The sequence below is a fragment of the Oncorhynchus tshawytscha genome, linkage group LG03 (genome assembly GCF_018296145.1).
Source record: "Oncorhynchus tshawytscha isolate Ot180627B linkage group LG03, Otsh_v2.0, whole genome shotgun sequence".
Lineage (NCBI taxonomy): Eukaryota > Metazoa > Chordata > Actinopteri > Salmoniformes > Salmonidae > Oncorhynchus > Oncorhynchus tshawytscha.
The window spans coordinates 19809629-19836526 of NC_056431.1; the positions used below are offsets into that span (position 1 = coordinate 19809629).

The 26898-nt window shown below is 39.8% G+C and overlaps 1 protein-coding gene across 7 annotated transcripts in view; it reads right to left on the reverse strand.

Annotated features, from left to right (window-relative positions):
- Positions 1–6508: 6508 nt before the first annotated feature.
- Positions 6509–26898, reverse strand: part of LOC112229665 (ras/Rap GTPase-activating protein SynGAP-like) — a 112956-nt gene continuing 92566 nt past the window's right edge. For 4 of the 7 annotated variants that reach the window (XM_042311653.1, XM_042311645.1, XM_042311634.1 and 1 more), the window contains exons 20-21: positions 22725–22806; positions 8989–12244 (exon numbers count right to left, since the gene is read on the reverse strand). In XM_042311653.1, coding sequence (XP_042167587.1) covers positions 11825–12244; positions 22725–22806 — 502 coding nt within the window. In that variant the 3' untranslated portion in view covers positions 8989–11824. Of the gene's footprint in view, positions 12245–19145; positions 19208–22724; positions 22807–26898 lie in introns of all 7 variants that reach the window. The other 3 variants (XM_042311650.1, XM_042311661.1, XM_042311662.1) reach the window with 3 other exon arrangements.

The window sequence follows — 26898 nt, forward strand, 5'->3', positions numbered from 1 at the left end:
TCAGCGACATTTGTGGGTTTTCAAGTATGAACTGCTCATTTCAAGTCCTGCCACAACATCTCAATTGGGATTATTAGGTCTGGACTTTGACTAGAACATTCCAAAACTTCAAATTTGTTGCTTTTTAGCCATTTCCATGTAGACTTGATTGTGTGTTTTGGATCATTGTCTTGCTTCATGACCCAGCTGAGCTTCAGCTTCAGCTCACAGATGGATGGCCTGACATTCTCCTGTAGAATATACTGATACAGACCAGAATTCATGGTTCCTTCTATTAAGGCAAGTCATCCAGGTCCTGAAGCAGCAAAGCATCCTCAAACCTTTGCACTGTGTATATATAGAAAGCTGTGTACTTGCCTAATACATTTTGATTTGATTTGCTCCATTTGGTGGGTGTGGCGGGTTGTGGCTTTAACAATGAGTGACGTATTTAAATGGCAGTGGCCATTCGGACAGTGTTCCCAACCCCGTTTTTCAACTGGTCGCTCAGAACAGCACCTTTTTCGTTTAATTGAACAATACACATCATTTTGTCATATTGAACGCAGCCCTATTGTCTGCTGAGTAATTCCTTATGCCATTGAAAATCTGAGACATTGGTCTTGTCTGAATACCTATTCTTGCTAAATAGTAGGCATTTTGGGTATGGGAAATAGGTTTTGTAGTAGGCCTATATGATTTTTTTTTGTATACTTTAAATGCCAGGATGACATACTGCGTAGTTGTCCAAACTTGGTCCTCGTGGCCCCGTTTTTTTTGTTGCCCTGGTACTACAGCTGACTCAAATAATCAACTAGTCATCAAGCTTTGATCGTTTGAATCAATTGTGTAGTGTTAGGGCAAAAACCAAAACGTGCACCCCTTGGGGTCCCGAGGACAGAGTTTGGGAAACGCTGTCATATTCATTTAGGCTTTTCCTCTAGTTGAATTTTCTGCACACTATTGAGGAAGAGAATCGTCTCACAGCTGATAATCAGATAGGCCTTTTATGATCCGCTGTACCAAAATTAACGAATGGGGGAACGCAATTGCGCATTTGCGCACTAGATGAGCATTCTCAATATGGATGAGACTACTATGTTGAAATTTGTTGCTTACTGCATTTGATTTTACTAAACAGTATGTTCTAAATAGTGTGTACTACGATTAGTACACAGTATGCAGTTTTATAAAGTAGTAGGCAAGACAGAATTCTGACACAGACAATATCTACAGGAAAGTAGGCCTTAAATCGACTTCCAAACATGGGTCTGTGTGGCTCTCAGGGTTTGTTTGAGAACACAATGTAAATACATGCACACAATGCATGCATATACAGTTGAAGTCAGAAGTTTACATACACTTAGGTTGGAGTCATTAAAACTAGTTTTTCAACCACAAATGTCTTGTTAACAGACAATAGTTTTGGCAAGTCGGTTAGGACATCTACTTTGTGCATGGCTCAAGTAACTTTTCCAACAATTGTTTACAGACAGATCATTTAACTTATAATTCAGTGTATCACAATTCCAGTTGGTCAGAAGTTTACATGCACTAAGTTGACTGTGCCTTTAAACAGCTTGGAAAAGTCAAGAAAATGATGTCATGGCTTTAGAAGCTTCTGATTGGCTAACTGACATCATTTGAGTCCATTGGAGGTGTACCTGTGGCTGTATTTCAAGGTCTACCTTCAAACTCTTTGCTCGATATCATGGGAAAATCTAAATAAATCAGCCAAGACCTCAGAAAAAATATTGTAGACCTCCCCAAGTCTGGTTCTTCCTTGGGGGCAATTTCCAAATGCCTGAAGGTACCACATTCATCTGTATAAACAATAGTACGCAAGTATAAACACCATGTGACCACGCAGCCGTCATACCGATCAGGAAGGAGACGCGTTCTGTCTCCTAGAGATGAACGTACTTTGGTGTGAAAAGTGCAAATAAAACAACAGTAAAGGACCTTGTGAAGATGCTGGAGGAAACGGGTACAAAAGTATCTATATCCACAGTAAAGCAAGTCCTATATCGACATAACCTGAAAGGCTGCTCAGCAAGGAAGAAGCCACTGCTCCAAAACCGCCATTAAAAAGCCAGACTACGGTTTGTAACTGCACATGGGACAAAGATCGTACTTTTTGGAGAAATGTCCTCTGGTCTTATGAAACAAAAATAGAACTGTTTGGCCATAATGACCATCGTTATGTTTGGAGGAAAAAGGGGGATGCTTGCAAGCCGAAGAACACCATCCCAACCGTGACGGACGGGGGTTGCAGCATCATGTTGTGGGAGTGCTTTGCTGCAGGAGGGACTGGTGCACTTCACAAAATATATGGCATGATTAGTTAGGAAAATGATGTGGATATATTGAAGCAATATCTCATTACATCAGTCAGGAAGTTAAAGCTTGATTGCAAATTGGTCATCCAAATGAGTCTTCCAAAGTTGTGGCAAAATGGCTTAAGGACAACAAAGTCAAGGTATTGGAGTGGCCATCACAAAGCCCTCACCTCAATCCCATAGAAAATCTGTGGGCAGAACTGAAAAAGTGTCTGTGAGCAAGGAGGCCTACAAACCTGACTCAGTTACACCAGCTCTGTCAGGAGGAATGGGCCAAAATTCACCCAACTTATTGTGGAAAGCTTGTGGAAGGCTACCTGAAACAAGTTAAACAATTTTTAAAGGCAAAGCTACCAAATACTAATTGAGTGTATGTAAACTTCTGACCCACTGGGAATGTGATGAAAGAAATTAAAGTTGAAATAAATCATTCTCTCTACTAATCAAATCAAATGTATTTATATAGCCCTTCGTACATCAGCTGATATCTCAAAGTGCTGTACAGAAACCCAGCCTAAAACCCCAAACAGCAAGCAATGCAGGTGTAGAAGCACGGTGGCTAGGAAAAACTCTCTAGAAAGGCCAAAACCTAGGAAGAAACCTAGAGAGGAACCAGGCTATGTGGGGTGGCCAGTCCTCTTCTGGCTGTGCCGGGTGGAGATTATAACAGAACATGGCCAAGATGTTCAAATGTTCATAAATGACCAGCATGGTCCAATAATAATAAGGCAGAACAGTTGAAACTGGAGCAGCAGCACGGCCAGGTGGACTGGGGACAGCAAGGAGTCATCATGTCAGGTAGTCCTGAGGCATGGTCCTAGGGCTCAGGTCCTCCGAGAGAGAGAAAGAAAGAGAGAAAGAGAGAATTAGAGAGAGCACACTTAAATTCACACAGGACACCGAATAGGACAGGAGAAGTACTCCAGATATAACAAACTGACCCTAGCCCCCCGACACAAACTACTGCAGCATAAATACTGAAGGCTGAGACAGGAGGAGTCAGGAGACACTGTGGCCCCATCCGAGGACACCCCCGGTCAGGGCCAAACAGGAAGGATATAACCCCACCTACTATTATTCTGGCATTTCACATTCTCAAAAAATTCATTCTAAAAAAATAAAGTGGTGATCCTAACTGACCTAAGAGGGAAATTTTAAGAGGGGATTAAATGTCAGGAATTGTGAAAAACCTAGTTTAAATGTATATGGCTAAGGTGTATATAAACTTCCGACTTCAACTGTACTTAAAGGCCGGATCACCATATCTGGGGTTTTGGGCACCTACCTTCAGGCGGCCCCACAACCAGGGGTTGGAACCAAAATTATTTTCCAATCGTTTCGTTCTGAACAGAACCACATTATTTTAGTTCCGTTCCTCTGTTCCAGCCAGCAAAATATAGTTCTGAACTAGTTTGAACCCCCAAAAAGTACCGATTTATATCGTTCCTTACTGTTCCTTTTTTAACCTGTGATATCAACAGTTTTTTACATTTAGCTCATTAAATTACTTGACCAATCAATGCAGACAGAGCAGGTTGTAACGATCAATGAGTGAATAGGTGTGGAGTCAGGCGCAGAGAGCAAAAGGATGCGGGAAAAACACGCTTTAATGTCCAGGGAAAAAATAACATAAACAAAACTGGTAACAAAAATAAGAAAATAAAGGACAGCGAGAAACCCGAAATACAAACATAAATCACTCTAACACCTACAGACAAACAAGCCCGCACAAACAGAAGCGGGCTGAACGAACTTATATAACCCCACCCAAACAACCAAACAAGAAACAGGTGATACCAATTAGACAAGACTAAACGAACACAGAACAAAGGATCGGTGGCAGCTAGTAGACCGGCGACGATGACCGCCGAGCGCCACCCGAACAAGAAGGGGAGCCACCTTCGGTAATATTCATGACACAGGTAAGGTAATTGTTTACATGTGTGATGGACAGACAAGTGTAGACTATGGTGCAAGATGCGACTGACATTTTGTTGGTGGGGAAGGAAAAGAGCAAGAGAGGGTTGTGGAGGAGGCTTGAAGTGCTGGGCATCTTGTTATGACATGCATTATCCGAATTGGGTCCACTGAATTATACCTAAGAGGACAGGCTTCTATGGAAGAACTTTGAATGTCCTTTGAGCCAGCTAGCTATCAAGCTTGTGTGTGCAGAGTGGCACCAGAATTAAAAACACATCTTACCTTTTTGTAGTTAATAAATCCTTTGTGAAACATTATAACTAGGCCTATTGCATCCTTAGCTAGCATTTAAAAAGTTAATAGATTCTTCTCAAGCTAATTAAAAATCTCTCTCCCTATCTTCTGTATCACGATTCTAACGTCAGTACAGTAGCCTATGCTTTGGAGGGGGATGGGCAGGTATCCTATATACGCACACACACTTACAAAGATTTCAGCTTGCAGGCAGACACTGGAATACGTTTCTGAGTGACAGAGTAAGGGTTTTGCATAGGCGCTTTGTTGCATTTTCTTGTGGGAATAGTACAAATGCCTGCAACATAAAAGGTTATTAACTGGTTCTTGTGCTTTTAAAGTTCTGTTCCTGAACAGTATGGATTACTTTTGTTCCATGTTCTATTTATGTCCTATTTCTGTTCCTTTTTCTGATTTTTTGGGGTCCTGCAATTTTACACATTTTGTCATGCCTTATGATGTGAGCATATGCTAAAATCCAGGGGGTGGTTTAGAAAAGTCAGTTTAATAACACTTTTCTGTGGATATTTTCTCTCAAATTTTCAGCATAATGACCAACCACCAAGACAACCGGTAGAGTAAGTTCAAAGGTAATATAGCTCAACAATCTGGCTTGCAGAGGTCCTGAGAAGACCTTTCCAAACAATTTTATTGTATTATGTCAGACAGTGACTAGCTAGCAAGCTATCACTGGATGATGTATCAGGCTACATACAGTGCCTTCCAAAAGTATTCATACCCCATGACTTATTCCACATTTTTTTGTGTTATAATCTAAATTCAAAATAGATTAAATATATTTTTTTCTCACCCATCTACACACAATAACTCATAATGACAAAGGGAAAATATGTTTTTAAAAATGGTTGCACATTTATTGAAAATGAAATACAGAAATATCAGATTTACATTGTATTGTATTCACACCCCTGACTCAATACATGTTAGAATCACCTTTGGCAGTGATTACAGCTGTGAGTCTTTCTGGGTAAGTCTCTAAGAGCTTTGCACACCTGGATTGTAGAATATTTGCACATTATTATTTTTTTTAATTCTTCAAGCTCTGTCAAGTTGGTTGTTGATCATTGCTAAACAGCCATTTTCAAGTCTTGCCATTGATTTTCAAGATGATTTAAGTCAAAATTGTAACTAGGTCACTCGGGAACATTCAATGTCATCTTGGTAAGCAATTTCAGTGTATATTTGGCCTTGTGTTTTAGGTAATTGTCCTGCTGAAAGGTGAATTTGTTGATCCATCCTTGGTTTTCTTATATCACAGTTAAACTATGTAACTGCTTTAAAGACACTATTGGCCTCATGGTGAATCTCCCTGGTCCTTCTGGTTGAATCTCTGTTTGAAATTCACCGCAGAGATTGAGATTGAGACCGTACAATAATTTGTATGTGTGGGGTACAGAGATGAGGTAGTCATTCAAAAATAATGTTAAACACTATTATTGCAACTTATTATGTGACTTTTTAAGCACATTTTTAATCCTGAAATAATTTAGGCTTTTCACAACAAAGGTGTGGAATACATTTCTAAAAACATAGTTCCAGTTTGACATTCTGGGGTATTGTTTGTTGGCCAGTGACACAACATCTCAAATGAATCCATGTTATATTCAGGCTGCAACACAACAAAATGTGGAAAAAGTCAAGGGGTGTGAATACTTACTAAAAAGACTAGTCCTCACTTTTATCTCACATGAAATGCACCAACAGCCTCAGCAAATAATATTTGCAAACGTGATTGGTTATGGTAACGTTGACTACTATGATCTTACTGGCATACTGCGTCTTTGGTTGTCCAGTGATAATCTAATGATGATTCTGTAACCTACGGTATATCTCTTGATTTGGACCCCAGAATAGGCCTCATAAATGGCCAACAGGCCTAGTAAGAGTTTCAAGATATTTTTCACTGTGGTGACTGTTCTGTAGGAATGATACAAAAAATACATATCACATCTTAATTTAAGAAGTTAATTATTTGTTTATTATTCATTTGTTTAAGTATTTCTATCTCCAAGATTCACCCACCCGAAAAATATAAATTCCGGCTTATTCAAAAATGAAATGAAGGAATTGTTATTGACCGCATCAAAGGAATGAATCAACAAAATCAAAGTGGCAATAATCATAATCATTATTACAATAATAGTTAAATCATTAGAATATCCACATTCATAACAAATCCATGTACAATGGCAATACACTCTTCAATATCACTCTTTCCATTAATATACACAAATCCCCGAATGTCTGTCCTTTTTAAAACAAAAATAGAGGGGTTGGGGGACTATGGCTTGTCAAGGGGTATGACTATGAGTGACCTGTGGGGTTGAAGGTTCAAGGGTGAGGGAGGGTTGGCGAGTTGGAGGCACACTTAATAGAACTTGAAGAAATGGCTAATAACATGGTGTTACTTGCATGGAAGAGTTGCTTCACAAGTAACAGTGTGATCTGAACCAAATGTTCAGCCTGACAGAGGGGCCTATGAGAGGCAGAGTTCGGGGAACTAAATTGGAAAGATTAGATAAGGGTTGTCTGGATTATATACATCAGAATGACAACCATTGCAAACATTTAATGTAGAGAACGTAAAACTTAAATCAAATAACAAGAAAGAATCCTAATAGTTACAGGAATTTTAAAAAAGGAGATGGAGGTCACTGGAAATATTATCTTAGTTTTTCTATATACTGTATATGTACAAACATTGCTTGGTCACCCAAATATCATTTTTAAAAATGCCTCAGTTGATGAGAAAATGAGTGCAAGCCAGAGATTGTTTTGAGAGGCATAATTAGGTGTGTAGGTGTTCAGAGGTGTCAGATTGGTCAGTGTCTGCACAGAAAGTGCATCCCAGACAGCTGTCCTTTAAATTTCCAGTGTGAACCTCTCCACTCCAACATTTCTCTTTGAGGAGTCAAATATGTAATTTACAAGAAAGGGAGAGAGATTAGAGGATTGAGGAAAAAACTGTACACCCTGCATATACAAACAAACTGTATATACACATAGACATACTTTATATACACACACATATCCAGTATATACACAACAACTGTACACACACTGTATATACACACACATTCAATCACTTAAAAGGTATTAACCTCTAATCTCTCGCTCTTTTGATGTGTCATTTTTCAGTGGTCAGAGGCGAAGGAGGGCACAGGGTTTTATTTAGCTTCTGTGTCAGTGGAGTCCATACAAAGAAATCAAATGGAAGTTATACAAAAACTAGGCTCCAGAATTCGGTCTCACCACACTGGAAAAACATGATAAACTCGCGTCTGCCCCACTAAGCTTACATCAGAGACTGAAATAGGAAAACAAAAACGTGATGGTAAGGATGTCCTCTTCTAAGGAGTTTTAGATCGTCTGTAAAATGGAGAGCTCCCCAGCGATTGTCAAGTAGAGAAACAACATCCATCCTCTTATATCTCTTCCAGGGATTACAAGAGAGAAGTGGAGGGGTACAGGTCACTGCAACGTGCAAATCATTGTGAGGGGAGCAGGTAAAACAACAGTTTGTGTTTTTTTCCATCACAATCCCAGGGCAATCTTTCTCCACAAAAGTGTAATGTTCCATAAGATTGTCTTAAGAAAACTCAGTTGATACAAAATTGATCATTTCTGGACTGTCATGAGATACTAGAGTCTTGTCATTATCAAGAAATAAACATTTGCACAGGAAGATTTCCAATGAATAGTTTTTGTAGTACTACGGTAAGAATAAGCATTATTATAGAAATATAAATCCTAGCATTGTCTACATTTTTCAAAGTTTTAATTGAAGCAATATTTTGTTTTGTAGCAGTTTCACTTGTAATAGGCTGTGCATAATTAGTTTCCTTTAAATGTAAAACTAATAGAGATAAAGAAGAAAGAACAAAACCGAAACCATGGGAGATATGAACAGGAGCAGAAAAGTCTAAAAGGGGTGAACATAAACTGAGGTGGTTGAAAATGGTTAAGAATAGATAGAAAGAGAAATGGGTAGATAGTGGGTGGACTGTAGAAAATGTTAGGAAGGAAAAATGCAAGAAACATTGTGAGATCATTGAAAAAATGTTAGGAAAGAAAGATTACAGCACCTTTGAAATGCATCTTACACACAGTAGCTCTCCCTCATTTTATTTACTGCTCAATCCCAAAAAGGTTAGTATCATGTCAATCTGCATAGCTGTTCTTCACATGCTTGATGAGCCAACAAAACCATTTCCCGAGATTGATTTTCTTTTAAAGACGTGCCAAACATCTAATCACAAGCATCAAATACAGATTGTCCAGCCATCCAATCAGAGAGAGAGGGCCCAAGTAAAGTAGGATAAATAACACAGCAGATCCTTACATGGTCAGCTGTGGCTCTGGACTATCCTTAAGGTCAGGAGAATTGGACCAATGGCCCAACTTCTCCCTTTGTCAGCCAATCGCATCACGAGAGAGCGCTCTTGATATATGGCCAGGCCATGCGGGCTGCCCATGTTGCCTCAGCCAATTAGGTTCCAGATTGTCCTCCACGAAGCTGCGTGATTGGCTAAGAGGAGAAAAGGAAAACAGAGAGAGAAGGAACGGGGAGGTGCTTGATGAGTTGCTATCCAATCATAGCCATCCCACTGGGCACAGACGTCATTTCAATGTCTAATTTTGATTTACATTTGGTTGACTTGTCAACTAAAGTGAATTTAATCCATGTCATTGGATTTAGGTTAAAAGTAGGGTGAAAAAAATACTACATTCCCTAACGTCCCTAATGAAATTCATAACTACATCACATTTAGCCTTTTTGTTTAAATGATGTGGAATCACTGTTGATTCAACCAGTTTTCGCCCAGTGGGATAGATCTTGTAATAGATGGACCAACCACTGTATCTGATGGCAGTCACTCCAAAGATGGATTAATCTCTGTCAGTTTGCATTCAGCTCTGAGGCAATTATTTGTTTACCTGAGTCTCTCAATTCTGCATCTCTGAGGTATATTAATGGCAATGCTCATATATCAACCAGTGACCCTGTATAGTCCCACATCTTTACTCAATGCAGATGTAAAGCCCTAGTTGCTTTAAAATACATTTTATTACTGATATGAATGTTTTGGCATTCGAAAGGTAGCCCTATTAGCTGACTTAAGCTAACTACATCAAACTCTCCCTATTAATAATCACATTTGGTTAACTTTTAATTCAACACTCATAGCTAAATCTCTCTCATATCTCTGAATCTCACCCACTCTACGTTATGGCTAATCCCCTAGTACTGATTTGACACAGCATTGGCAGAGCCATTTTGACCCTATACACTAAGTGCCGAATCCTAACTTGAGATCTGCATGTTAAACTCAGACTTACTCGTAAAGCATGATGCCAATGGGAGAACTGCAAAAATATAAATCAAGTTAGGATTTGGCACTTAGTAAATGGACTCTTAATCAAATACAAGAGTTAAATAAGACTGACGTTGGGTTCTGCAAAACCAGGACTGTCTGAAGCATGTTAATGCTCTTGAGACGCTAAGCCAGCTAAGGAATGTTATCCAACTAGTTATAAAGCACCACCAGTGTGAATCTTAAAGGGCCAAAATAAACCCAAATTCACATCGAAACAAAGATTACAATGGACAAGTTATACACAAAACAAGAGGACATGACAACACAGTATCACAGTATTCACTGACAGGTGATATCTGAACAGGTGACACAAAGCAATCAATTCCTTTAAGCGCACGGTGTAACGTATTTTAGATTTGAAATACTCTTTACTAACAATGCCCCTAACAAACTTTGTTTTCTCAAAATGTTGTTACATCAGCATTCATCATGCTCAGCTACGTTAACTTAAAACAGTCCCTCGAAACGACATGAAGAAAGTCTATGCCACATATACATTTGGCTGAGCACTGTCTGACTACTGGCCAAAATGTGTTTATCTGAGACCCAGGCACTTAAGGCTAGACTTAACTGGCTACCCCAAAATAAGAATCAAATAAATCGGTTTTGGTACTAAACAGAAAAAGCCATGACAACAATTTTGGAAGTGTACTAGGTGTTACAAGTGACTACGTTATATGCCTGGACACTGAAGGTCCAAAAATAGCATTCCTTTTATATTTTCAACCACTTCAAATTGCCGGTAAACTTTTTACCTGACAACTTTGCTATTGTCTCATTTGGTTTAAGCACCCTACTGGACCCAGCTCCCACTCCATTAAACAATTGCACACATAGGGACACGACACACATAACAAACAAACAGACAAATACATAAAAGAAATAGGCTACCTTGACAATAACAGACAGAGTGAGAGAGACAGACATACAGACCGTGGGAAACATGAAAGGCAGCGCTATGACACACACACTTGATTTGGAGATGGCACTGTTTGTGTCTGGAGCACCAGTTGATCACACACAGGTTCTGAGATCGAGAAGAGAAAACATTGCACGAGTCCAGTCCACGAATGGGAAGTCCCTTAATTAACACATTTTTTTAAAACATCACACACTTTCCTTAGGCCATAGGCCATGTCTGTGAAATCCCAAAAATGAAACCGTATTCTGCTTGTTCTGCACTCTGTAGTTAGTCTGCATTTTAAAAAGCATAGTTATTTTGGGATCTTAATAAGACTGCTTATGTACTGTCATCAAATAATATAATCTTTCTGTCAATATCATCTCCGCCTGTTATTTGAAAACCCTGTTAAAATACACTCAAAGGCACTAAGGAAACCAAACTACAAAGCCAGATGACCACATCTCTACCAATGAAATTTGAGAGCTGGAGTTTTCAGGACAGGAAATGACAAGACCTTTATCGATGGAATTATGGGATACTACACGCATGTATATAGTAGGATGCTATTGGCTACTAATAAGTCTTTAGGGAGTGAGATGTTATATAGTGTTTGCTTACGGTCTATATTTGATTAAACAAACACACAAAGCAAAATCTCACATAGTTGCTTGGTTTGGTGATTAGGCCTATACCAGTGTTTTATAGGCTCTATAGTTTGATCGATTGAAACAGTACATGAGGATCCCACAATGTCAGCGATAACTAAAAGGTATCATTATCTTGTCCTGCAAGACAGATACTGACCAAAGCCCAGTTTGAGCATGACGGAAATTAGGTCCATTGGAAAGCCCTTTTGTTGTCTTGTGTGATAATGCTGAACGTACTGTACAGTTAAATGTACAATGACTGCTGCCCCCTACACATTTCTTCTCTCTCTGGTTTGAGTACACATAAAATAAACTGGAAAGATTGCAGTCATCTCATCCTCCTCAAAAAAGGAAGGAAATGTGGCAAGACTTTTTTATTTGTGTCTTCTCTCTCTGATTTGGTTTTGTGTTGTTTTTGACCTGCTCCCTCTCCTCTATGCCCAGTCCTGCTGTTGTAGTGCTCTCAGCTGCCTCCGTGCTTGTCACTGGGGAGGATGTAGGGTTGTCACGGAGCTCTCCATTCTGGGGTGGATTGGGATGGAGATGAGGAGTGGGGGGAGGAGGAGGGTCTACGGGTGGGGAGGGGACTCCATTCTCATTCCGGGGCAAGCTGGTGGAGGAGATGCCCGAGGAAGAGATAGTAGGGTCAGGATCAGTGGTCATCCCTCCTTCTTTTTCGCCTTCTTTTTCTCCTCCTCCCCCTCTTCCACCTTCAGTATTCACACAGGGGTCTGCTGAACCCAGGGAGGAATGCTGGGCCCCCTAGCAAGACAGAGAGAGGGAGGGGAGAAGAGGAGTAGGAGAGGGGAGAGATGGGAGTGGGAGAAGGGGCATTCAGTGGGGGATTTGTGGCATGGACAAGGGTGTAAAGGAGTCAGCCAATCCAGGAAAGAGAGAATGAGGCAATATAAAGAGTCATATATGAAGCAGGAAATGTGTAGAGAGAAGGCAACAGGGAGGATGGAAGGAGAGGGAGATATAAACAAGCAAGGAATAATCAAATAAAAAGAGGAGGCCAGTGAAGAACAAACATGTGGGTAGAGGAGAGAGTAAATAGGTGAATCAGTTACAAATGTAGAAAGAAAAGAATGGAGGAAATAGTGTGGGGTGATGTTGGTCCCGATAGGAAATGATCAAAGCAGGAGGTAAAGAAAGAAAGGATTGTGTGAGAAAGCAAAGGGAGTAAGGGAGGGAGAGAAATAAGTGACAAGGGATGGGAGGAACAACGGAGAAAGAGAAATAGAGGAAAATGAGTTACAGAGCAGAAGTATGAGGTACACCAGTAGAGATGGACAGCATAGGAGAGGGGATACAGTCAGAAAAGGAAAAGGTGGAAGGAATTACAATCTTGGGTTGACCAACATGTCAGTTCCTTGATCTTCGTATGATGCTGAGTTAGAAGGGGGTACTAGTCAGGGACGGGTGTCAAAAGGAGTCCGAGCAGTCAAGTAGAATGAGAGTTGTGTCAATCTTAGCCAATGAGATTAATTTCAAGGAGTTTCTATACATTCTAATTTGTATTATAAACTGGGTGGTTCGAGCCCTGAATGCTGATTGGCTGACAACCGTGCCATATCAGACCGTATACAATTACATTGCTAACCAGTTTATAATAGCAATAAGGCACCTCGGGGTTTGTGGTATATGGTCAATATACCACGGCTAAGGGCTGTATCCAGGCACTCCGCATTGCGTCATGCTAAGAAAAGCCCTTAGCTGTGGTATATTGGCCTTATACCATACCCCCTCGTGCCTTATTGCTTAAATATACTGCAGTGAAGGCTTGAAAACCATGGTGACACAAATATTTATGACTCTATAACTAGATACAATTGTGTCATCTTAATTAATCTTACTCACATTAAAATCCATGCACATTTCATGTTTAGCATGGTTTTTGTTAAGCTTTCAGTCAATTGACCTTTGTCAGAGCAAAACTTTCACAGAAAGAAGAAAGAAAGAAATAAAGAATAAAAAGCGTTCACCGAAAGCTTAGCTAAGACCACAATAAATGTGAAGAAATTCAATATTGTTTTTACATGTACCTTAGTTCCCTTGTCAAGTGTGTGGTTGATTCCCACACGTCATTGAACCTTATAAGTACTTTAACCTTTAAATAGTAATAAGTACTTTCAAATAAAAACATTATAGATGATAATATTATAGTATTGCATTATTATAATAGTCTAACATGCAGATGGGTTACTTTAATTCTTAGAACTTTAGATGCGAATTGGAGAACATAATGACTAAATACTGATCTACAAAGCTCGAATAAGAAGCTAGTATTCAAGAGCTCTTGAATAAAATCTCAACTGTGTCTAACCCACCAATCAGAATTTCTAAGCCATACCCATTGACCAATTATCAATGGATGCTCATTCATTTACCAAATCTGTAAAGCACTGGGTTGGAATTTGTAATAAGCGAATAAGTCAAAAGTTTGGTTTTGCTATCTATCCTTACCTACATTGGCGCAGAATAACGTCATTGCAAATACCAGATTGATTTCAGTTCTTAATTAAATCAAGCTCTGAATGCAAGTCATCATGTCCAGTCCTGTTCAATGCAGTCTGTGTTGGAGCAGTAGGAAAGAAAATAGCTGGGTTATTGGCACTGATGGAGGTTGTGTTCGATTAAGGAAATGGTGTCTAACGTATCCAAGTAAAAACAGCAATGTGGAATCATTTAAAAGATTTCTACACAAATAGAGTGAATTGACATTTTCTCAAATGTGTAATAACTTCATTGAACTTTAAGGACTAAAGACCATTCATATGAATGTACCAAGGACTATGAAGTCTTAAGATGTGAACGAAGCACTGGAGAAGTGAAAGTCAGAAAAAAAGGTATTTCAAGAGGGTTTTATGATCTGCATCCAGTACAGAAATTAGTCGGAAAAAGGCCATTTGTTTTCAAAACTAATTAGCATTAAAAATCAGGGTGGGTGTATCCATTGTGTGTAGCAGGTGTTTCCATCTCTAGAAAGAGAACAAAAAATGTCCTCCAAAAAGTGTAATTGAACTGGCAGACCTTTTCTCTTCTCACTCAGAACCTTGTAAAACACACGGCGATAACCAATTTCAACAGATATTACCGTTAGCATACATGCTAATCCCATTCCCTACTTGGTACTAGCAACAGTAACAGGAAATGGGTTATGGAAACAAGGGGAACAAGTGGTATTTCTCTACCAGTGCTGGATTACTTTCAAACCAGTTCTACAAAAATGACTACAAACCCTTTCACATTATTTATCCAAGTTTAGCCAGACCTGACAATACAACTGGGAAATTGTGCGAATATGTTATGATAAGAAAGTTAGCTAGCTGCTAGGTAGCCACCCTATGCTAATAAAAGAAGCAGCGATCCAGTCAACTTAACAAACGTGCATCACTCACTGTTAAAGATCCATATGTGCAGAGTTTGCTTACTTGAACAACTTGGTGTTTATGTTTGTACAAAAGCTGCAACTAATAAAAGTTAGGAGATTGTAGACAAAAACGACACATAGTGGATGAATTGTGCAATGTTAAGTGCATTGTTAGTATGCTTTGGTACACAATTCTCAAATGTTCTTACCCAGCAACATGAATAGGAAATTATTAATAAATTGCTGTTTCAAACTAGGTATATCATTGTGGAAATTAGATGTACAAACCAACCAAATATTCCAGAACAGTAGTATATGACTGACATACATATAAAAGATACTAGACAACTCTCCAAGTATGACCCAGAGCAAAAAGAACAACAATACAGTACTGGCGACACACTTGATCAAACTCACAATGACAATACATGAACATTGGATCAACTTATGAGCTCAGGTGCCATATACATACAGGACACATACACACAGGAATATATAAACACACTCTCCAAGAAACACACACATTGACATATACGCACACCAGTTGTTTATTTTCAGGAAAGAATTGTGTCAGATACGGAGATTTCCCATAATTCCCGTCATTTATTTTGGGGAGTGGTGGGAGGGGAGATGAGTCGAATTGAATGGATATGTTGATGACCCACTGTAACGTGTTCCTCTGTGAGACACGTGCAGTGTGTGTAGGTGAGATTGTTGATTTGAGCAGGGTTATTGTTGTATATGGATGTAGTCAGTTACCTTGTTGATATTGGTTCTTGGAATAGAGCTATATATATGTATTACTGCAGCAGAGCCATCAGTGTTTGTACGTGTACCTAATAGAGTATCTGAATTGTCAAGCTTTTTGTCATAACTGGAACTAACTAAGGCCTGGATTCAATCAGATCGATCATTAACCATCGTTAACCAGCGTTGGCCAACATCTGCATAGCAAATGTTTTATAATCCCTACCGCGAGCTGACCTATCGGTGAGCGGGTACTTTTGTCCGTCACAAACCACTCCCTTACTTGTTATCCCTACCGCATTAGAAGTTCAAAACGGCGCTAGAAATTGTAGGCTCTATCGATGTTAGAAATAATGACTCTCAAATGTCCATTCATTGATGTTATGCTAATGTATAGAGATGAATAGCCTATCAATCTAATTTGAGTGTTTGATTGGTAACGCGGCTGCATAAACCTCTAATGCGGCTGCATGGAATTCGTCGGATTACGTTGAGTGTGGTTTCGTTGCCACTTGTGGATTTGACAACTCTAATGCAGTTCCACCTCCGACACCGCTAAACAACGGCTGGGAGACTAAGGCTGTCAATCTGATTGAATCTAGACCTAAGTATATATTACTACCAGCAAGGCAGGGTAGCCTAGTGGTTAGAGTTGGACTAGTAACCGGAAGGTTGCAAGTTCAAATCCCCGAGCTGACAAGGTACAAATCTGTCATTCTGCCCCTGAACAGGCAGTTACCCACTGTTCCTAGGCCGTCATTGAAAATAAGAATTTGTTCTTAACTGACTTGCCTAGTTAAATAAAGGTAAAATAAATGTAAAAAATATATATATATTCTGATCAAACAGTTTGTGTATCATCCCAAAACAACACAGGGAAATTGAAATAAAAAAGTAGTGGAGGGATGAACAAGGATGAAGGATGTTAAGAAGGATGAAGGAGTTGCAAGGTTTTGCAAATGCCAACATTTGATAATAGTGGAGCATTGAAATGGAGCATTGAATTAAACAGCTGAACATTTTGATGCATCTCGGTCAGGAATTCTACCATTGATTGCTGGAGTTTTATGGTTTGAATCCAGAGGGTAAGCAATTTACCTAATGCAAAAAGTTACACGTTTAGGAAGTCTCCGTATATGACTGAATTTGTGCAAATAATGTTGGCATATTTGTCTGAGTGGTGTAAGAGTAACATACATTAATGTATATAGTATGTGTATTTTAAATCTGTACAATACATAAATCCAAATGTCCAATATATAGTGCTACACTGTACAGTGCCTTTGGAAAGTATTCAAACCACTTGACTTTTTCAAGATGTTGTTATGTTGCAGACTTATTCTAAAATTGATTAAATCGCCCCCCCATAAATCTACACTCAATACCCCATAATGACGAAGCAAAAACAGGTTTTTAGTTTATTTTTGAAATAAAAAAAATGGAATATCACATTTTTATAAGTATTCAGATTACAGCCTCGAGTCTTCTTGGGTATGATGCTACAAGCTTGGCACACCTGTATTTAGTGAGTTTCTCCCATTCTTCTCTGCAGATCATCTCAAGCTCTGGCGGGTTGGATGGGGAGCGTTGCATTACAGCTATTTTCAGGTCTCTCCAGAGATGTTCGATCGGGTTCAAGGACATTCAGAGACTTGTCCCGAAGCCACTCCTGCGTTGTCTTGGCCGTGTGCTTAGGGTCGTTGTCCTGTTGGAAGGTGAACTTTTGTCCCAGTCTGAGGTCCTGAACGCTCTGCAGCAGGTTTTCATCAAGGATCTCTCTGTACTTTGCTCCGTTCATCTTTGCCTCGATTTTGACTAGTCTCCCAGTCCCTGCCTCTGAAAAACATCGCCAGAGCATGATGCTACCACCATGCTTCACCATAGGGATGGTGCCAGGTTTCCTCCAGATGTGACGCTTTGCATTCAAGCCAAAGAGTTCAATCTTGGTTTCATCAGACCAGACAATCTTGTTTCTCATGTTCTGAGAGTCCTTTTGTTGCCTTTTGGCAAACTCCAAGCAGGCTGTCATGTGCCTTTTACTGAGGAGGGGCTTCCGTCTGGCCACTCTACCATGAAGGTCTGATTGGTGGAATGCTGCAGAGATGGTTGTCCTTCTGGAAGGTTTTCCCATCTCCACAGAGGAACTCTAGAGCTCTGTCAGAGTGGCCATCGGTTCTTGGTCACCTCCCTGAGCGTCCAGCTCTATGAAGAGTCTTGGTGGGTCCAAACTTCTTCAATTTAAGGATGATGGAGGCCACTGTGTTCTTGGGGACCTTCAATACTGCAGAAATGTGTTGGTACTCTTCCCCAGATCTGTGCCTCGACACAATCCTGTCTCGGAGCTCTACAGACAACTCATTCGACCTCAAGGCTTGGTTTTTGCTCTGACATGCACTGTCAACTGGTGGACCTTATATAGACAGGTGTGTGCCTTTCCAAATTATGTCCAATCAATTGAATTTACCACAGGTGGACTCTGATCAAGTTGTAGATACATCTCAAGGATGATCAATGGAAACAGGATGCACCTGAGCTCAATTTCGAGTCTCATAGCAAAAGGTCTGAATACTTGTATGTAAATACTGTAAGTTAATGTTTTTAATGTTTTATACATTTGCACACATTTCTAAAAACCTGTTTTGGCTTTGTCATTATGGGGTATTGTGTGCAGATTGCTGAGGATTTTAAAAATAAATAATTTAAATTAAGGCTGTAACGTAAGGTCAAGGGGTCTGAATACTTTCCAAAGGCACTGTCCAGCCTGGCCTCAGACTAGATGTAAAAGTAAACGAAAATCCGGTACACTCAAATTAGCATGATATGTTATGTTTGGTTACATCAGGCCGAAGGTTATTTAAGGCAAAAATTAAAGGATTGTAGTTGGTCGGGGTGGATGGTTGAGCGTATAGCTACTTTGCAACTACTTGTTAGCTTCCCCTTCCCCTAGCTCTTTCAACTCCTGACCTTAACCGTAACGCCTAACCCCTAGCCTAGCTAACATAGCCACCTAGCTAACGTTAGCTTGAACCATCTAGCCACCGTCTTAACATTAGCCACAACAAATTGGAATTCTTAACATATCATACGTATTGCAAATTTGTAGCATATTTTATGAATTGTAATATATCACACGAAATGGATGATGGACATATTAGTACATACCATACGTAACGATCATACTAATTTGAGTGTCCCAGATTTTTGTTTACTATGTTATGTCTACCCCAGAATCTGGGTTGATATTTCGGCTCCAGCATTTATTGATTTTCTTTTACAGTAAAGCTCGACATTATTCAAATTGCTGTTGACAAAATCAAAATAACCAAAATAATGTGAACAATAGGTAAAGAAAGAATATTGCCGTTTATAAGACGTGTGATTTTCTGTATAAGACATGTCTGTGTAAATCAATTAGTGCTTCTGTTGGTGCTGCATGCGGACAGTGATGCACATACAGTACAGTGGAGGAATCAAAGTGAAGAGGCAGAATGTATGGATGGAGAGAGGCAGTACCACTGAAGTGTATGCTGGTTGGTTTATTACCTTTGTACTCGGGGTGGGACGGGCGCGAGACGGGGCTGCACTAGGATGGATTGGCGCCTCCCCTAAGAGAAATCACCGTATCTCATCAACACAGGAGAAGAGGAGAGGAACGATAGAGAAAAGGAGAGGCTAGGCATGTGTGCACTGAAGGAAGTAAATGGTAGAAGTTGGGTGTCGAGGAGCATTAGGGATACTCAACGCCAACAGGACACACACAAACACAAAGGAACACACACCACATTCGCGCCAACACAAACCCAGCAGCCTGAAAGCACAAGAGGGCCCAACATGTCAACCAAGTCTGCATGCTGAGGAAGAAAACCAAGGCTGTTGATACACACATGCAGCAGTGAAGATGGTAAGTAGCCATCTTGTGCAAGCCAGAACATGAGGCAGCTTGATGTACAAGTACACCCTCCGGAAAGGATGCTACTCAATCGCAGGGGCATATCCCCCAACCTATCTCCTTAATGCTGAGCCAAGCAGAGACACATTGGGTCCCATTTTTAGTCTTTGGCCGAGGATCGAACTCCCAACATTCCAGTCACAGGGCGGACACTCTAACAACAAGGCCACTGAGTTGGTTTAGCAATAAAGATAGTTGAATTTTAAATCAAGCTAAATGTCATTCATTGATCCAAAGACTGAAAAGTCTTAAGAAAAATTGTATCTCTGATCTCTTCTGATGCTGAGGGGTTAGAAGTTGAGGCGAAAGGTCATGCTACTGCTAAACATGCAGTAATCATTGGCAAAAGTAATAAACACAACTATTACTGCAACAAGGAATAAATAGTATTAAAAAACAGAGTTAAACAATATAAATATGCATACACATAAAAAATGTTGAATGACACATAACACATACAAGGATTTAGAGACAGTAGATAACTGATGGAATAGGGATAACCAGGTACAGTGAGACATGCATTATACTCACAATGATGCATGGAACATACAACATTAAGTTGGAAAGGATATGTAGAGTACAACATCCAAAGGATGATTTATTTGTTACGAGTCATTACAAGGACAGGTTGATCTACTGTACTTTCAAGAGTGCTACCACTAGTTGCACATTTTAAAGTGGAAATTACAAACATTAGAAGCTAAATTAACTAATTTAATCAAGTTTGACAATGAAATCCCATTAAAACCAGATATTTACTAGAGATGGGGTGGAGGTATTCTCAACATAATGCTCTTGGAAGTTGTATCCACAAATTGCACGTAAAAAGCTGAATGCTGAGTGAACTGCCCACTGTTGGGACAATAAAGATGACGTGAACCCTATGAGTCACCGACACCCCCACCTAGACACCTAGCATTAAACACCTGTTGCTGCCATGGTGATGGACAAGTGATTGTATGGTAGCCACCTCACTGCAAATAATGACAGATATTGGAAACGCAATCATTAACACATGCCAACATGCTCTGCTTGGGCATAGCCATGATGGGAATGTAATGGTCCACAACAATTTACGCTTTCCTTTAATAATCTTCTTGACTATAGCCTTCAGAACAATGGAGATACACAGTAAGGTTTGCCTGGTTGCATGACAATGAACAATTAGCATGAGAAAAGAGAACTTGGGTGGAAGCATGACATGGAAATAACGAATGGTACCAGAAGATCCATGTTGGACTGCTGTGATTTGTGATACGGTGTCTCGGAAGAGACCCAAACAGCTCATGTTAGATAGCAAATCTTCCTCTTCCAGCTTGGAAACAAAACCAATGTCAAGATGGATGCACAGCCTTGAACGCTACTACAACCTCTTGAGAAGAGCTAATCCAACTGTGTCTCTCAGCCCTCAGAAAGGACAAATAGATTCCGACAGCAACGCTGTGTGAGGCTGTAGGCCAAGTCTACCATGACACTCCCCGCAACTACATGTCAACCACAGGCTGGCCACGGTCGACTGAGTGTAACCAACGCGAGCGCAAAAACTCTTTGGTCTGCTACTTGTCTGGCAACTGAACACAACGCCACGCATCGCTGGACGGCTTTACCCCCTTTCAACCACAGTTTCTAAGCCTTTCTGGCTAATCTCTCCCTCTCTTCCTCTCCCTCCCGTCCTTCCTCTCCCTCTCTGGGGGAGCTGTGTACTGAATGGAGAAATAACAGCAGAGACGCATTGGATCACTGCTCACTCGAGGAAGCATGGCTGAAGCCGTTACCGTTTAAAGCCTTGCAGGGGTGCTGCATTCAGCTGTATTCTTATCTGGGACATAGCGGGAGCCCTGTCTGTTCACACCGCTCAAACCTTCTGCTTTTGTTTTTATCTCTGGATGTCAGAAAATGTATTATATCTGTTGCCTCTTGAGTCTGATTTGATTCAGATATGGATAAAGAAGTTTAGATTGGGGAAGCGGCTGGGTGGGATTCAGCGAAGCTTGAGCGTACATGTGTCATGTTGTTTGCAAGAGACATTGTGGTTTGACACATACTCACTCTCTCTCGCTCTTTTACACACACACACACATACACACACACAGACACAGACACAGACACACACACACACACACACACACACACACACACACACACAGACACACACACACACAGAGAGAGAGAGAAAAATCTGGCATGTCTTTGCAGCATGACTCATGATTGAGGGTGGGCTTGACCGGTTTGACAGGAGTTGATGTGTGGCTGGCTAAAAGCATGGACCGAGAGACATTGAGTGTGGGATGTTGGAGACGTTGTCGGCCTGACAAATGAACTCATCCTCAGGACTCAAACTGTTCAATAGTTGTGTATTATGTCTGTCTTGCATTTGTGTTAGATTGGTAATACAACTTGACGTTGACATGCTCAGTGTGAAGAATTGGGATGAAGGAGTTTGGATTGGGGAAGCGGTTGGGTGGGACTCATCTTCTGGTGGAACAGGGATTTGATTTAAAGGAATGGAAGAAGCTTGAGCATACATATGTGATGTCATTTGCAAGAGACATTGGGGTTTGACACACTATCTCTCTTTCACACACACACAGACACATATACACACACACACACACACACTGAAAGCTGGTATGTCTTTGCAGCATGACTCAGGCTTGAGGGTGAGCCTGCCCGGTTTGACAGGAGATGATGAGTGGCTGGCTAAAAGCATGGACCGTGAGACATTGTGTGTGGTTGCTGGAGATGTTGTCGCCCTGACAAATTAACTCATCCTCAGGACCAAAACTGTTTAATAGTTGTGTATTATGTCTTGCATTTGTGTTGGACTGGTAATACAACTTGACTTAATACATATAGTTCACACAAAGTTGATAGACGTGTCTGAGATGTACAGTTATCACAGACGCTGATTTGATTACAACCTGGATGTGGTCAGACGTAATATAAACAGACTGATTGAGAGACAGACACGAGATGTAAACAGACGTTCTTTGACTTTCAAAGCACCTAAATGGATTGACAGACAAATGACAGTCTCACCCAAACCCAAGGACTTGTCTAGACAAAATAAAAGGGACAAATCAACAAAGAAATGAAAACAACATAGAGAAGGATAGAGAGATAGACACAGGCCATCCTACAGACATGGCGACCGGAAGAAGAAAATCACAGACCTGATCGGCGAAGACCCTAACGTTAGCTTTTGGCGGCTCAATGATGGCTCCTCCCCTTATCTCATCCTCCACAGCCATAAGTCTAAGAGAGAGAGAGAGAGAGTTCAAACAGTTGAGAGAATTGTGAGTTAAGTAGACACTAAGTAGCTAAGTGCAATGCGTAAGGCTTATAAAGACTGTCCAGGTGCAAGCTGCACCTGTCATTACCCTGACAAACGTTGATTTGTCAATTATACCCATTACCTGGTTTATAGTAGCGTTGTTATAACCTCTGGTAGCCAAATTATAATCTATTCAACCAATGCTGTAGCTGTTTAACATACACTGCTTCAGTAATACGAGGAAGCATTTTTGAGGCAGTTGAGGTGCATATTTCCATGTTTCCCAAGGGATTCAGCATGATGTGTCTGTCCAATTCAGGGTATTTTCCAATTTAATCATGCCTAATGATGTCTAGATTGTGGTGTTTTGCCGGTCATCGTGTTCTGAAGGGGGTTTAATTAATAGTTCATCCTCATGGAATAGTTGAACTGACGCAACATGATAGAGATTCCAAATCCTTGTTATAACCATTTCAAAAAGGGTTGGCTTACAGGGATATGGGAAGCTTATTGCTACAGTCTCCATAGAATATTTTTCTTGCCATGCAAATTCATCTTTAGACACGATTACTCAGCATCAGAATTATTTTCCAGAGAGGGGAACATGGATCATTAATTACTTGCCTTTGGAATTTCAAGATCTGCATCATTCAAGGCAATGGTTCTGATATTTTCTTCAACAGACACAAAAGGTGAAGGATCAATTAAAAGTCACTGCAATCATGAAGTCAAATCCAAGATGGTGATCAGCTGTTTGGTGATGGAGATTCAATGAACAAGAGTACATATGACATCCTAACTCCTACCTGGTCGGTATTTCTGAGGTAATGAAATTCTTCTGCTTTGCTCATTATATATTTCATTATCTTTCAATCTTATCACATCTACTTTCCGCCTGAACGACATGGTTGTTTTAATTTGAAGTCACACAGAAAAGCTGTGAAATTGCTGACAAGGTGGATGAACTTCAGAGCGTTAAACTCCTGAGATTAACAGAATGCTGAGAGAGGACTAATTGCACAAAATGAATGACACATTTATATACAGCGCCTTCAAAAGGTATTCACACCCGTGACTTTTTCCACATTTAAAATGGATTACATTGAGATCTGTCACTGGCTTACACACAATACCCCACAATGTCAAAGTGGAATTATGTTTTTAGAAATGTTTACAAATGAATTTAAAATGAAAAGCTGAAATGTCTCGAGTCAATAAGTATTCAACCCCTTCGTTATGGCAATAAATTCCGGAGTAAAACTGTGCTTACGAAGTCACATAATAAGTTACATGGACTCATAATATTGTTTAACAAGATTTTTGAATGATTACCTCATCTCTGTACCCACACATACAATTATCTGTAAGGTCACTCATTCGAGCAGTGAATTTCAAACACAGATTCAGGTTTTTCAATGCCTGGCAAATAGGGGCACCTATTGGTAGATAAACAAATATAAACGCAGACATTGAATATCACTTTGAGCATGGTGGCAAATAGGGGCACCTATTGGTAGATAAACAAATATAAAAGCAGACATTGAATATCACTTTGAGCATGGTGGCAAATAGGGGCACCTATTGGTAGATGAACAAATATAAAAGCAGACATTGAATATCACTTTGAGCATGGTGGCAAATAGGGGCACCTATTGGTAGATGAACAAATATAAAAGCAGACATTGAATATCACTTTGAGCATGGTGGCAAATAGGGGCACCTATTGGTAGATAAACAAATATAAAAGCAGACATTGAATATCACTTTGAGCATGGTGGCAAATAGGGGCACCTATTGGTAGATAAACAAATATAAAAGCAGACATTGAATATGACTTTGAGCATGGTGAAGTTATTATTACACTTTGGACGCTGTATCAATACACCCAGTCACTACAAAGATACAGGCATCCTTCCTAACTCATTTGCCGGAGAGGAAGGAAACCGCTCAGGGATTTCACAATGAGGCCAAAGGTGACTTCAAAACAGTTACAGCGTTTAATGGCTGTGATAAGCGAAAACTGAGACAGGAGCAACAACAGACAATAAAACTGCAAAAAATGTAAAAAATGTTAACTTTAAGTCCTGAATACAAAGCGTTATGTTTGGGGCAAATCCAAAACAACACATCACTGATTACCACTGTCCATATTTTCAAGCATAGTGGTGGCTGCGTCATGTTATGGGCATGCTTGTCATCAGCAAGGACAATGGAGTTTTTTAGGATAAAAGAAATTGAATATAGAGCTAAGCACAGGCAAAATCCTAGAGAAAAACCTGGTTAAGTCTGCTTTCCAGACAGACACCGGAGACAAATTGACCTTTCAGCAGGACAATAACCAAAAACACCAGGCCAAATATACACGGGAGTTGCTTACCAATACAACATTGAATGTTCCTGAGTGGCCTAATTACATTTTTGACTTGAATCGGCTAGGAAATGAATGAAAAGACCTGAAAATGGTTGTCTAACAACAATCAACAACCAGCTTGACAGAGCTTGAATTTTTTTTATAATAATGTGCAAATGTTGTACAATCGAGGTGTGCAAAGCTCTTAGAGACAAAGACTCAGCTGTAATCGATGCCAAAGGTGAGTCTAACATACAGCATATTGACTCAGGGTTGTGAATACTTATGTAAATGACATATTTCTGTATTTCAATAAATTAGCTAAAACAAGTTTTCACTTTGTCATTATGTGGTATCGTGTGTAGATGGGTGAGAAAAAAATAAAATTGAATCCATTTTGAATTCAGGATGTAAAAAAAAAAGTGGAATAAGTCAAGGGGTATGAATACTTTCTGAAAGAACTGTATAAGACATTGTGCAGCGGCAAAAGGGAAAGTGTGGACCAGACGGCCAATGTGACTGGTGCAAAAACTGAGCCAATAAGACAAGCTAAAAACAGAAATACATTTTAATGTTGGCACACATTTTAGTCAAACTATTTCAAAATGCGTGGTTGGTTTGGACAGAGGATAACATATCACTAATTGTCATATGCCACCATATCCAGCTGTAGCATTTCCGCAGAGAAAGCAGTCTCTGAATATCTTTATGCTTAACATACTACAACTAAATTGATGCTTAACATGAATAAATAATGAAAATCCACAGGTGAAGTTTCAGACATTCGTGTTAGATGTTTTATTACATAAATAATGTACAGGGATTTATTGGACAAAAATAACAAAGGGAAAAGGAATCAAACGTATGCACTGACAGAAACTTTGGCACTGATCTAAGAAACAATGAAATGTAACATGAGTATACAGTAGAATTCTACAGAAGGCAGACAGTGATTCACATGGGTGATAGGTACCAAAACTAAACCTGTATATCTATTTACTTCAAGTTCAACTAGTGTGCTTGTCAGGTCAAGTCTTACACACAGTCAAAACAATGTGGGTTTTTGTCAATATGAGGTCAGGGACAGGTCATGATGTCTGAATTGGCTGTGACAGAGAAATAAGGCAGGAGATCGGGTGAGTCAAAGGTCACCTGATATGTAGTCAATTATATGTACATCAACAGTAAACCCTCACTATGTCCTGCTATTTGCCATATCAATCCAAATGGCTTTATTGCACAGTGCACAGAGAACTTTCAAAGTAATACTGATGTAATATTATACTGTACATCTATACAGACTACCAATATTATACTTGCTACAATGCCAAAAGAGAGGCAATCTTATGATAGTGAACAATTCTTGTTCCACATCGTATCTCAAAAAAATGACTCCCTCAAAGCTCTAACTTTAGCAAACAACGACACCATTTACCATTCTGTCTCCTATGATTTACAGCAGATCAAAAGTTAAACCAATGACATATTGCAAAATTATAAGAGATAGAAATCTTAACACTTTAGATAAATTGCACCAATCCATCTATCTGCATGATTAACATTTTTGTTCAAGTCTCAAACACTATACAGCCATGTGTAAGTCAAATACATAAGTTATAAACTATTTTTACAGTACTGTATACGCTGTATCTATGGTATTTAGGGATTTACAGTATCCATGGTCGTACATGCAGAAGTCTCAGTATAATGTATGTTGATATGG